The 14016-nt window shown below is 44.0% G+C and overlaps 2 protein-coding genes across 3 annotated transcripts in view; both read left to right on the forward strand.

Moving 5' to 3' along the window:
* The window catches only part of LOC128420551 (CD209 antigen-like protein D), an 86653-nt gene that overhangs the window by 24982 nt on the left and 47655 nt on the right, over nucleotides 1–14016 (forward strand). The window lies entirely within an intron of this gene.
* LOC128420550 (CD209 antigen-like) overlaps nucleotides 3888–14016 on the forward strand; it is a 57784-nt gene continuing 47655 nt past the window's right edge. For both annotated transcript variants that reach the window (XM_053402147.1, XM_053402146.1), the window contains exons 1-6: nucleotides 3888–3983; nucleotides 4604–4774; nucleotides 5241–5366; nucleotides 6030–6140; nucleotides 8475–8573; nucleotides 9922–10008. In XM_053402147.1, the coding sequence (XP_053258122.1) occupies nucleotides 4633–4774; nucleotides 5241–5366; nucleotides 6030–6140; nucleotides 8475–8573; nucleotides 9922–10008 (565 nt within the window). In that variant the 5' untranslated portion in view covers nucleotides 3888–3983; nucleotides 4604–4632. The remainder of the gene's footprint in view (nucleotides 3984–4603; nucleotides 4775–5240; nucleotides 5367–6029; nucleotides 6141–8474; nucleotides 8574–9921; nucleotides 10009–14016) is intronic.

A 14016-nucleotide genomic window follows, 5' to 3' on the forward strand; every position in this document is an offset into this window, starting at 1 on the left:
ATCGGAGTCACTGAAACAGACATTCATATGGGTAGTGGTAGATCTGTTCTCTAAGATGGGGGACTTCGTGCCCTGCAAGAAACTGCCTCCGATGTACGTGTACAAGCTGCATGGGTTGCAGCAAAGGGTTATATCGGACAGGGGAACGCAATTTACCTCCCAGTTCTGGAGGAAACTGATGCAACTACTGAAGGTAGAAGTATGTCTTTCATCGGCCAGGCACCCACAGACAAACGGAGAGTCAGAGAGAATGAATGCCACCTTACAACAGTACCTACACTGCTACATGAATTATCAGCAAGATGACTGGATGGAGAAGTTGGCACACGCCGAGTTTGCCCACAACAACGCAGTACACTTGTTTACACAACAGACTCCGTTCTTTGCCTGACCTGGCAGAGTATTTTGAAGGTTATTAGAACCCTGCTGGACCAAACCAAAGGCCTATCTAGTTCAGCATTCTGTTCTCACAGTGCACAGCCAAGTGCCTAATTTTATGGTCCTTGTGAGGTTATCCAACAGCCCTAGGATTTTGTAGACTTTCCTCTCCATGAACTCCTTGTTGCATCTGCAGGGAGTTTAGCCGCTGTCCTTCCTTTGCAGTAAAAGGGATATAAAGGATCAGGTCGGGGGTGGTGGGATAGAACAAGCTATATCTCTCTATCTCTATCTATCTCTATCTCTATCTCTTATCTATCTATATTATCTATATTATCTATATCATCTCTTATCTACCTATATTATCTATATTATCTATATCTCTATATTTATATCTATCTATCAATGAGACTTGGGATCTTCTTGATCCAAAAAAATTTCCCTTCTTCCAACACACCAACTCTACAATCATATCAATGGGAGGCTTAAAAAAAAATGCCTATGGGAGGAGAGGAGAGGAGAAGAAGAGCAGCCAGGTCCCATTTTCTGCCCTGCCCTCAAAACCCCAGCGTGTGTGCCTTGGAGCCTTATCAAAGGCTCGAGGTCATTAATTATTCGTCGGAGGCGATTTCAAAGGCTCGGCTCAGAGGAAGATGAGGCCTTATCGGCTTGGCTGAGTGGAAATGCCGACAATTATACCCCACCCATCTGGCTAGGATTCCCCTGCAACTCTGGGTGGCTTCCAGCAGAATATAAAAATATAATAAAAGTCAAGTGTTAAAAACTTCCTTATACAGGATGTCTTCTTTTGTAGTTCCTAATTTCATTGACATCTAATGGGAGGCAGTTCCCCAGGGAAGGTGCTACTCTCATGAAGGCCTTCTGCCTGGTTTGCTGTAACCTCATTTACAGTGAAGGAGCAGCCAGAAGACCTTTGGTGCTGGACCTCAGTTTCCAGGCTGGATGATGTGGGTAAAGATGCTCCTTCAGATATACAGGGCCAAGTCTGTTAAGGTCAGCACCAACAGTTTGAATTATGCTCAGAAATGTACTGGGAGGCATCTTTAGGGCCAGTGTTATATGATTCTCATATCTTTATGGAGAAAGACAGGATATAAACAGGATATAATTTTTGAACAATATTTTTATTGGTAGGTAGAAAAAGGTAATGGACCCCTGAACAGTTAAGTCCAGTCGAAGGTGACTATGGGGTTGCAGAGGTCATCTCGCTTTCAGGCCAAGGGAGCCAGCGTAGGTCCACAGTTTTCCAGTTCATGTGGCCAGCATGACTGGCATACGGAGGACCGTGACAAGTGCCAGAGCACACGGAAACACCGTTTACCTTCCAGCCACAGTGGAACCTATTTATCAATTTGCACTTTGGCATGCTTTCGAACTGCTAGGTTGGCAGGAGCTGGGACAGAGCAATGGGAGCTAACCCCGTCACAGGGATTCAAACCGCTGGCCTTCTGATCGGCAAGCCCAAGAGGCTCAAACAAAAACACAAAAGAAACAAGTGTACATAGTTATGAGGGGTTTCTAGCATATGAAGCTTATCAGAGTCCAATTCAGAGTTTGCGCAGATCTATCTTTCTTTCCAAGTACAGTTCTCTAGGAGTTACCATTGGTTGAAGGTCTGCTGCATGCAGGGCTTTTTTGCATCTGGAACTCACTTGAACTCAGTTCTGACACTTCTCAGGTGGACACCATTGTGAGAGAGCAAGGGAGGTGTTCATGGTAGGTTCCAGTACCCTTTGAGTGTGGAAAAATAGCACTGGTGGCATGTATGTTTTGATGATGATACATTCATTAAATGTAGACCAAAAATGTTGAAATTTGAATGTTTCTGTTCCTTTTCTTTGTGCTTTAACTTTTCAAATGAAGATTTACACTAATGCACTTTGCCATATTTCCTGGTACAAGTGTTGAGATAGGAAGCTTTCCAATATTACTAGCAGAGTTTATGAGGAGTAAGGATTCTTCTGGGGGATATGCTTTGAAGGTAAAGTATGTACCCGGCCTAAATAAAGGATTATATTCCTAAGAACACTTTGAAAAAAATAAGTAGGATATCAACTCTGAAACCAACATTTGCCTGGGTTTATGCTTTATGTGGAATGCTGATTGGCTAAAATGAGCAGCCAATCAGGAAATGGTATAGCCTAAATGGGAGGAGTTCTGGAATGCCTGACATCACAAGGGAGGTGGTTCTTAGCCAGTGGAAGGATGAAAAACCCTTAGGAGGAAATTAGGGAAAAGATTGTTCCATGGCAACACCAAGGTATCCAAACAGAAAGAGGTCTGAGAGGTTGAACACTTTCCTTACAAGCGATGATATTTGCAGGGTCTCATTCCAGGGCCGAAAGGTCACTAAGAGGGAAAATGATAGGGAGCTTTTATAAACTACAGATGGTTTTTCTCTTTTAAATACTAGAACTCAGGGTCATCCAATGAAATTGAGTGGTGGAACATTCGAGGGCTGTCTATAGATGCTGTATTACCAGTTGTATTACTGTATTACTGGCAGTTTGGCAAATAGCAACCACCAGGCAGGCAAGAGGTTCTTTGGATTCCACTGGACGGAGACTCTTAGTTAGAGAAAAACTTCAATTAATTGGTAAACATTAGCAAAGAAATTGATCAGCAACGTAGAATAGAGTCTAATATAAAGCCAACAGTGACTGGAATAAACTATAAAGCTAGCAATATAACCAATAAGCAGAATGTCTTAGGCAACAATAATGAGATTACAGGTAGCATAGGTTCAGTTCTTTGTGTCCCCCCAGCCAATGAAGATTTGGAAGGTTTATCTGGGACACTTCAGGCTGGCAGGTGGACATTCTCTTCACATTCTGGCATGAAGTATAGAACAATGTATCAAGATCTCCCTGTCCCCTTCAGCTGCTGACCCTTATATAGTCCATAGTGAAGGTCTCATGCCAAGCTGACAACAGATGTAATTCATGATGTTAATTCCATTCTCATCCTCCCTGCCTGGGAGTCAACACACGCGGGCATGAGAGCCTTCATTTGCATTATTTATCTCTGTGGTTCGGTCAAAATAAGGTTACTTTCCCTGTTCCCAGAGAACTGCTTCCTCCTTCCTTCCCCTATGTAGTCAAGTGTTTGATAGCTGGCCAAGCCATGAAGTTGCTTTCACTTCTTCTCCAACAACCATGTCCCTTATATTAAAGCTCCAGCTACATTGCAAAACAGGAGCACCACATTCTGTTTTATTCCCTGGCAATACAGGTGTGCTGCTCTGATTCATGGGCCCAGTTTGTAAATCCAGATCATGATCCAGAAAATATAAGTCTTTGGAAAAACCCATTTACTAGCATATCAAGGACTGCTAGCTCAGATGGCTTTGAAATGGGATTAGACAACAGCCCTCATTCTTTCTTTAAGCCACAGCATCAGATGTCAGGCTGGGTTTCACAAAAAGAAAACAAAATGGCACACTTGGGGAGCCTGTGTAACAGCTTCTCCTCTACTTCTTTTCCAGGTCCAACTCATGGTCTTCAAAGTCTTGCTGGATTCAGTTGGATTTATATGCATCCAACTGAGACCAGATCTAGTACTCCATCTTTTCTGATGATCAGGAGGCAGTTATATAATTAAATGTATATACCTTCCTTAAAGGGTGGGGAGGATGTTATTGGTCTACCTCTCCTGACATCCCCAACCATTGACCATGATGCCTGTGATGGAGGGAATTGGCACCCAGGAACATCTGAAGACCTCAAAGATAATAATGATAATAATAATGATAATGATAACAATTTACTATTTATACCCCGCCCATCTGGCTGGGTTTCCCCAGCAACTTTCTGGGCGGCTGCCAGCAGATTAAAAACAAAATAAACAAAATAAAACACCACACATTAAAAACTTCCCTAATAGATCCCACACTATCTATTAAATGGTGAACATCTTGCTGGAGTCCTGTAAACTAGATGTCCAGGAGTTTAAAGAGGAATAGGATGCAAAATGAGAATGTGCTATATTACTAAAAAATAATAATTTAAATGCCTTGGAATCCATATGGAACATTCTTTTGGTTTAAAACTGAGATTGATCCAGCAAAAGGAAAAAAGAGAGACGATTCAATTATGTTGGACTCAACAATGTCTTCATGGGAAAGGATTGTCTAATACTGATAGAGGCCGCTTTCTACCTAATTTGCTCATAGTCTTATTCTCCATTTGTTTTTATCTGATTCTAGATTGTTGCTTCACAGACAAAACTGAGAGGATGGAGAAGCCAGCACCCGCAAAGCCTGCAAAGCCCACAAAGCCCAAAAAACCCACAAAGCGTACAGCACCAGCAGAAGCACCAGCAAAAGCACCAGCAGAAGCCCCAGCGGAGGCAGAACAACTTGCAACTATAACTGATGGTCTGTATACAGCACAGTCATATGGGATGAGGTTTCTCATAAAAGTAGTGGAATGCACAAGAAATGCACAGCTTCCGTCTGCTTCTTTTCCAGGTCCAGCTTGTGGTCTCCAAAGTCTTTTTGGGGTTTTTTAAAATTGATTTATTTGGTTTTGCAAATTAAAATTTTACAGTCACATATCAACATACAATATAAAAACACGATTCCATAGAATCTCCTGGACTTCTCCCCTCCCCTTTGTGGGTCCTCTTGTTGGTCATTTCCTCCTGCATCATTTATAATAATGCAAACATTTACATTTCTACATGCGTATCTACTTTTATAATTATGTTCTTGTAATAGGGAGATTAAGTGCAGGACAACAAAAGTGAACATGATGAACTCTCATACTTGATGAGAGACTTATACTCCAACCAATGTGTTCATAGTCTTATCCTCCATGTTATAATGGCTTGTTGTTTCACAGACAAAACTGAAAGGGTGGAGACGCCAACACCCGAAAAGGGTGCAGAGTCCATAGATAATGAAGCACCCAGAAAGGATTCAGCAACAGCAACAGCAGCAGCAGCAGCAGCAGCAGATGAAACTGGTGGTCTGTATACAGCACAGTCATATGGAATGAGGTTTCTCATAAAGTAGAGGAATGCATGGGAAAGGGAAGTTGATGGAGAGACAGGCAGGGAGTGGAACCAGTCAGGTTGTGCTAGGGAGGAGTGCAGAGAAAAGCACACACAGCTCTTTGGGTGCCAGAGATCCACTAATCCCCACAGAAACCCCAGGATTCAGCCCACTCTTTGCTGCTGGCTGTGGTGTTCCTTTACTGTGTACAGCCAGGAATGGTAGCAGGTGCTGAGGTGGGCAGAGATGGGCAGACCACACAAGCTGCGCTGCACCTCCTCAGTTAGTCTGCTGCCCCATCAGCAGCATCAAAATAAGAGCCAAGGGCCAGTCCAGACCAGCTTCTGTATGTGGAATTATGTGTACAGAGGGAGCATCTTGTCATTTGTTTGGGGAGCAGAAAATCATTTAGTACCAGACGCTACTGTTTTCTGATCCAGAAATTGGTCAGAAAACTTCCCTCAAGCAGCAAGGCATCTCGCTTTGCTTCCTCCACCTGCTTATCCTCCCAAGGGCCCACCCCCTGAACAATGGACTGTCCTGGCTGATGGCTGCCACAGCATATGGAACCCTTTTTCCTGGGTTGGGAATGGTATGTTGGTTACTGATGGTTAAAGCAGAATTTTCTTTCTTCTAGCATCTGGTTTTCAGAGCATGGTTGCTTTCATCACATCTCCAACGGGTGAAAGATTTGTCGTACTTGAGATTTTCATCCTCACTGCCATGACACTCCTGATTTTCCTTCTATGTAAGTACATAATTAGCATACTTTGCAATTAATATCACGAGCTTTGCTTCAATGCCAACAGCATTTCCAAAAAGAGATGGCAGGATCCACCTTCCATTTACCCTCTTCAACTCTCTTTGAATTCAGGGAGTGAGTTACAGCTGTCAGCATTGAGAGCAATGACACTGTTTTGTTCTCCCTGAATAAGTGAGTTCCAGCACTTGGAACAGAAGCACAGGCTAACACAAGTCCCTGGAACACCCTGGACAATTCCCTTTCCCAGTTGCCATTCTCTGCTCCTTTCCCAACTAATCCTCATCTGCTGGGGGAGAGCCCCAATTCCTGGTCCTCACCACCCTGCCCTCTGCTAGGGCTCCAGTCTCCTGAAGGAAAGTGCTTGGGGGAAAAACAGGCTGCAGAGGATAAGGCCATAGCCAAAGTGGGTGAGTCCAGAGCCTACCTAAATATTGAGATATATGCAGGGCTTTTTTCAATCGGAATTCATCAGGACTCAGTTCCAGCCCCTCTCGGGTGGGCTCTGTTGCCAATCTAAGAGAACAAGGGAGATATTCAAGGTGAATTTGCCACCTCTTTCTCCAGAAAAATAGCACTGGAAAAATGAACACATGACCTATTTGCCAAGCTAATTCATTTTTAAAGGGCACTCAAAGTAAGCAAAGCTCGGAGTGGAATGAACCAAATTATCTAAGAATTTGCATATTTTGAGCATACGGCAGGGCATGAGGCAGCTTGGCAAATGCAAGTCTCTAGGACAAAGAGGACAGGTGTATCTAGACACCAAAAAATCTAAAGCTTTCAAAGGAAGGCCAACAATCTGATGACAGAAGCAACAGGCCAAATGGAAACAGGACTTCAGAGCACCAGGGCAGCCACAATCAAGGGACAGGAAACATCAATATAAGGGCTGGGAGCAGAAAATATTAATAGAACTCAGATTTATGTTTTTGTTGATTTGATCATCATCATCAACCTTTTATTCGACCGTCAGTCAGAAAAAAGTACATTTGTCAATACACAGTTAAAACATCCAGGAAGATTTTAGAACTTAGCCAACACTAAAATGGGCTAAACAGATAGCCCCATATCAATACAGTCAATTATAGTCTTGCGACGCTTAAAAGCTAAAAAAAGAAATTTGGCCACCAAGGAAGGTATAGCTCTAGTGACATTATTCAGCAAGTGTAAAACCTGGTTTTCTCCGGGTAGGAAGCTAAATTGACATAGGAGTGGGTCTATAAAATTTTGTCTAAGCTCTGCATAAGAAGGGCAAGTCAAGAGAATGTGTTCGGTGGACTCAACCACACCCATGGCACAATGACAGGTTCTCTGGGTGTATGGTACTCCCCTGTACCTTCCCCACAATATCGCAGAGTCAAGGACATTTAGTCTAGCAGCTGTAAGAAGTCTGCGGTATTCCACATAGTGGATTTCTGCAAGGTAGGGGGCTGGTATGGTCCGATAAATCTGGTCCCCTAGGAACATCCCTGGTTTTACCTGGGCTATGTCCTCTTGTCTGGCAATGTCACTCAGTCTCCGGGAGATCACAGCTCTAGCTTGATTGTACGTCATAGACTCAAAGTAAAGGTGAGACAATCCGCAGGATTGAACCTCGTTAATGACCTCCCTTTCCCACGATGATTGGAAATCGTCCCTCAATATCAAGGGGGCAATACCCACTGGTTTAAAACAAAGCTTGAGCCATAGCCAGAGCTTCGTCTTCAAGGCCACATACCGTAGAGCTTGCCAGCCGACCTCTAATCTCATAACCGCACCCGCTACCGAGGGGGGAATCCTAAGGATGGCTCTAAGGAATCGCGTTTGGATAGAATCCAGTTTCAAAAAATCCCTACGGGAGCCTAAAGAGATGCCCACCAAAAGAAGGGGGAGGACTTTCATTTGAAAGAGTCTCAAAGCTATCTTCACTGATTGAGCCTGATTCTTAGCATATAGAGATCTAATCTGGGTGGCTGCTTTAGATGCATTAGTTGTTATATAGTCTCTATGGGCCAGAAAAGACCTATTTGACCGTATTACTTGTCCCAGACATTTAAAGCAGTTAACCTGCTCTAGGGGGATCCCGTTCATCGACCATCGATGGAGTCTCGGTCGGGCAGAGAAGACCATGATCTTGGTCTTAGCATAGTTGGGTTGGAGCTCATGTTGATTTGATTTTTTATTCAGCCTTCTCCCTAAGGTCCTGGAAAATGTTACAAGTCAGTATTTAAAATTCAATATTAAAAGCAGTTTGACACCAAGTATCCCCTCCCCCAGCTCATCAGTCCAGGGTGCTACAACACAATTTCTTAATTTCATTTCTACCTACCTCCTCCTTAGATCAGAAGGAAATGAAAAAAAGAGTGGAGATTGAAATGGCAATGAACATGATTCGAAACATTGTTGTTGGGATTGATTCAAACTATAAAGACAAGGATGGTAAGCATTTTATATACAAATCCTCACTTTTGCTAGAACGTGTTTAGTTTAAACAAACTTCAATTCCTTTAGTTCACTTTGGGATTCATATTGTGTGAGCAAAACACATATTCAATGAAACTCATCACCCAATAGAGTTTATAACTGTTTCATTGCTCAGCAGGAAGAAAAGCAGATGGTTGTGATTCTCACATCCCCCCACTAGAAATGCTGTCCTCCCCCGTCACACTGTTAATTCACAATGTTTGTGCTAGTGCTAGATTTTAGCACTGGCACAAGGGAACTTTGCCCCCACTTCTCCCTGCATGCCATCACCAAAGCTGCTCCCCAGGGTGGGGAAAACTTCAGAACGGATGCGAAGAGAGGGAAAGGGACTGAAGATTGCATTGCACAAGGAGAAATCCTTGCAGTGACGTAATGTCCTGCTTAGTTCTCTGTGGAATGCAACTCAATATTCATCAAAAAAAGAGTTTGGGTGCCTGTATATTCTTAGATTTCAGAAAGCATAATTGAAAACCGTAAAGTAATCTTTGTATGTCGGGACGCGGGTGGTGCTGTGGGTAAAAGCCTCAGCGCCTAGGGCTTGCCGATCGAAAGGTCGGCGGTTCGAATCCCTGCAGCGGGGTGCGCTCCCGCTGCTCGGTCCCAGCGCCTGCCAACCTAGCAGTTCGAAAGCACCCCCGGGTGCAAGTAGATAAATAGGGACCGCTTACCAGCGGGAAGGTAAACGGCGTTCCGTGTGCTGTGCTGGCTCGCCAGATGCAGCTTTGTCACGCTGGCCACGTGACCCGGAAGTGTCTCCGGACAGCGCTGGCCCCCGGCCTCTTGAGTGAGATGGGCACACAACCCCAGAGTCTGTCAAGACTGGCCCGTTCGGGCAGGGGTACCTTTACCTTTACCTAATCTTTGTATATTTGGCTTTACTGTGGGACTCGAGGCGGGAATAATAATAATAATAATTTATTATTTATACCCTGCCCATCTGGCTGAGTCTCCCCAGCCACTCTGGGCGGCTCCAGCCCAGAGTTTTGGAATTGTTTTGTGACCCTGTGATTCCCAACAGAAAAGGAGGACAAAGGAGGGGAATATAAAAGATACTTCATGAGCCACTTTTAATATAAGAGTATAGGATAGTGGATTTCATGGGTCTTTGATGTAATCCAGCTGCAGGGGTCTTCTGAGGCTTTCCATTGGTGATCAAGTCTGCCCTCATATTCATAGGAACCCCATCCTGGAGCTCTGCTTCTTGATTCAGGCTAGAGTGTTCCAAAATGTTTGAAAATGGTTTCTTAATATTTGCAGATTGTTATTTCAGATACTCCTGCCTTAAACTGTTTCAAACCTTTAGACTTCCAAATACTCGCTGCAGCTCAAAACTTATCAGAGGAAGTGCGGTATCTTGCCAAAAGAAATGATCGACTGCAAAAGGAAATTGGTAAGCTACCCTATGATGCTGAAGAATTGTAGCGCAGTGGGAACCTGCCCTGAGTCTGCACCAGCTGAAAAGGTGTGAAAACTCTTACTACCAGAGCAGAGTGGTGCCCTTCTTTGCACCTGGCCACCCTAGGGAAACATCAGAGAAATTCAGTTCAACTCTCCTGATCTGCTGAATTGATTTAGCTTCTATGGTGAGGAAAGAAAAGACTGCCATTCTTTGCTATAGAAGAGACAATCAAAACAGGTCAGCTAAAAGACCTGTCCTTTATTATATTCACCCATGGGGGAGAGATTCTTGAATAGCACTCCCGAGGCAACTTCCACCAACTTGCTCAGAGAGACTGCTGGGCAGTGGGGTGGTTGGTGCAACAGCAAAATCTCTCTCCTGTTTCACAACCCATCATCAGAAAGGAGCCCTCAAGCCCCCTCACATAGTGAATTGGCTCATTGGCATGTGGGTTAGAATACCTGTGGACAATAGCAACCCTCTCTCTACCCAGTACTCAGACCGCCAAAGCTAGGTCAGGATAGGGTCCTCCATTTATCTGCACAGGTCTCTAAGGTGGGCTCTCCTTCACTGGAAACACTTCCTAAATAGGTAATGAATTTTAGGTGGGTTCCCACCAAGCAAGACCCAGTGATAACAGCAAGAACCTTTTATTGAACTAACAGGACTGGACAACAGGGGCAAAGCAAATGCTTACAGACATTTCTGAAAGCCTAGGCCACTCCCACTCTCATTGTGCTTGTCTGCCTAAACTCCCAAGCTGAGAATCATAACTGAGAGTTTAAGGGCCAATCGCAATAGCCCAAATCCTGAAATGTCCTGTGATTGGATATCATGTATCTAATCAGAACCCAGCGGCTCACAATGCTTAGTGCAGACTCAAGCTAAGGCAAACACAGACCACTGAATACATAACACCCCTCCCTCTTAGGCACAAAACTGCATCCCCGTCAACACACCTAGTCATCAAAGTGGTGAGGGCAGTGCCTCACCCTCTGGGAGTGGTGAAGCTCATTGCCTTGGGTCCTTGGGGATGCCAATGAAGGTGCAGCTGTTGTCGTGGGTGTCACTGATGTCATTGACTCTGCGCTGTCTGGTGGTGCAGTGTTGGGGCCCAATTCCTCAGCCCTACCCTGGGCCGCAGGGTCCTCATCGGGTGCATCAGTCTGTGAGCCAGGCTGATCGTTCACCTTGTCCCTGTGCTCAGGTGTGGGAGCAGTGACTGGAACTGGGGCATCAGCCAGACGGTGGGGTGTTTGGTCCACATGCTGGCAGTGGACCTGAGCATCTGGTGTGGCAGCCTTGTAGGACCCTGGCCCAGTGCCCTGGTAACAGCGGTGGAGAGCAAGGCAGGACAATCCCCATAGTTCTGGATGTAGACAGGGTCATCAGGGGCAAAGGAACTGGGGGCCGCTGGAGCCTCTCAGCCAAGAGGTCAATCAGATGCCAGATTAGGGTGCAACCAATCCAGGAGTAATGCCAGTTTCGAGTTCATAAGGAGCTCTGCTGGGCTTCAACTATTCAATGCAGAGTTTGAATGTGCTGCTGTAGCAGGAAATCCACTAGGCAATTGTTCCAGCCCCCTGGGCAACCCAGTTGAAGGATTTTGTGAGGTCCTCATCATTCTCTAAGATCGCCCATTCATTGATGGGTAGAACGGTGCTGCTGTGACATGCCGGATTAGGTCGTAGGCCATGAACTTCTGTAACTTGGCTGACATGAACTGTACTCCATGATCAGACATGATGTTGTCTGGCAGGCTGTGTATGGTGAAGAAAGACCCGCAGCAGGGCCCAGAATACGATCCTGGAGGTCATTGCTGACACTGCCACCACATTGAGCCACTTTGACAAGGAGTCCACAATGATGAAGAATGTCTGACCTTGATATGGGCCAGCAAAATTAATGCGGAGTCTTGACCATGGTGTGTGTGTTATCTCCTACTGTCGGATTGGGGCCTGAGGCATGTCTGGTTAAGACTGGCAGTGCTGGACCAACTCTTCTACTGCGGAATCAATGCCTGGCCACCAGATGTAGCTACTGGCCAGAGCTTTCATATGGACAATGCCTGGGTGACTCTATGCAGGAGCGCAAAGGCCCAGCAAAGGCTTGTGGTCACTTATGATAATGAAGTGGTGGCCATAGGTGTAGTCATGGAACTTCTTTACTTCTGCTATGATAGCAAGGGCCTCCTTGTCAATCTGGACATAATTGCATTCGTAGATGACAAAGTTCTGGAGTAGAATGCATTGGGGGCCTCTCACCCATCTGGCTACTGGTGGCTGAGGACTGCGCCAGTTCCATATGGGGAGGTGTGACAGGCAAGCACAACAAGCTTGGTCTCATCAAAATGGGTAAGGACTCTTTCAGGGGAGAGCAGCTGTTTGACAGCATTGAAAGCAGCATTCTGAGCATGGCCCCAGATCCAAGGAGATTTCTTATCCAAAAGCCAGTGCAGGTGCTCCATGATTGCAGCCTTGTGTGGGAAAAAGGAGTGACGTGACTGGATATCATGTATTGAATCAGAACACAGGGGCTCAGAATCCTTAGTCCATATTCAAATTCAGGCAAGCACAGAACACTGAATACATAACAGGTAAAGTGATTATAAAATAGTTTATAAAGCTTTAGATGCGAGAGCAGAGAAGGGGAACAAATGCAGATTGCGTCACTTGTACATAAAAACAAGTGAAGGATGGTCAGCACCAAAACACACATTTCATGAGAGTTGTATAATGCCATTTCCCCTCTTTTTCTTTGGCGTTGGGAAAAATGATTGCCTTTAAAGAAATTATGCCAAAATCAGACCTAAACCCTGATTGAAATGGATCTAGAAAATCAGTTGCCTCCAAGAGCACCTGGATCTGGTCCACGACTACCCACTCAAGAACCTTGCTCAGGAAGTTTCTTTACTTTAAAGATACTCTACCAAAAGTTTTAGAAAAGATACGGGACTTTGGGCAGGTCATAGGTTCTAAATTAAATTTAAATAAGACGAAGGGACGCAGGTGGCGCTGTGGGTTAAACAACGGAGCCTAGGACTTGTCGATCAGACAGTTGGTGGTTTTGGCTAAAAATATGATGGAGAAAGAAAAAAAGATTTACAACAGAAAACAGATTTAGTTATACATAAAAAGGGAAAATATCTAGGAGTTTTGTTAACAGCTAAGAATACTAATTTATATAAGGACAATTATCGGAAGGAATGAAAGAAATAAAAGAAAGACAGAGTTATAGGGAAGAATGAACTTATCATTTTGGGGAAGAATATCTTTGAAAAAATGAATGTACTACCAAGAATGTTATTCTTATTTCAATCAGTCCTGGTAATAGGCAGTGTCGGATACTTCGAGCAATGGCAAAAGGACATTTCCAGGTTTATCTGGCAAGGGAAGAAACCAAGGATAAAATATAAATTATTAACAGATGCAAGAGAGAGAGGAGGTTTCTCCCTGCCGGATCTGTAATTCTATTATGGAGCATCCTGTTTCTGCTGGCTCCAGGATGCTGGATCATGCTGAAAAGTGCAGACATTCTAGATTTAGATTTATTATCTATTCCAGATAATAGATTTGGATGGCATGCTTACATATGGTATGAAAAAGCAAAGGTTCATAAAGCATTTCAGAATCATATAATAAGAAAATTGATTTTCAGCCTATGGAAAAAGTATAAAAATCTATTTGAGAAAAAAACACTGGTGGATTTTCCCTTTGGAAGCAATATCTTTGAGAAAAGTGAACATAAGAGCCATAGATAATTGTAAACTGAAGTAGAAAATCAGTTAAAATTAAAAGATTTTTAAGAGATAAGAGAACTAGCAACAGATTGGCTATAGTATTTTCAAGTGAATGATATCTTCAAGAGAGCTTTTAGTCATACGATATCAAGATTCCAAAAAGAACTTTTAGAAAATAGTACTAAAACATCTTTCCAAAATGTATAACCTGCTCCTAGAATGGCATACAAAGGACAAACAGGTTAAATAGGTTATGATAA

The sequence above is a fragment of the Podarcis raffonei genome, chromosome 9, assembly GCF_027172205.1.
Source record: "Podarcis raffonei isolate rPodRaf1 chromosome 9, rPodRaf1.pri, whole genome shotgun sequence".
NCBI lineage: Eukaryota > Metazoa > Chordata > Lepidosauria > Squamata > Lacertidae > Podarcis > Podarcis raffonei.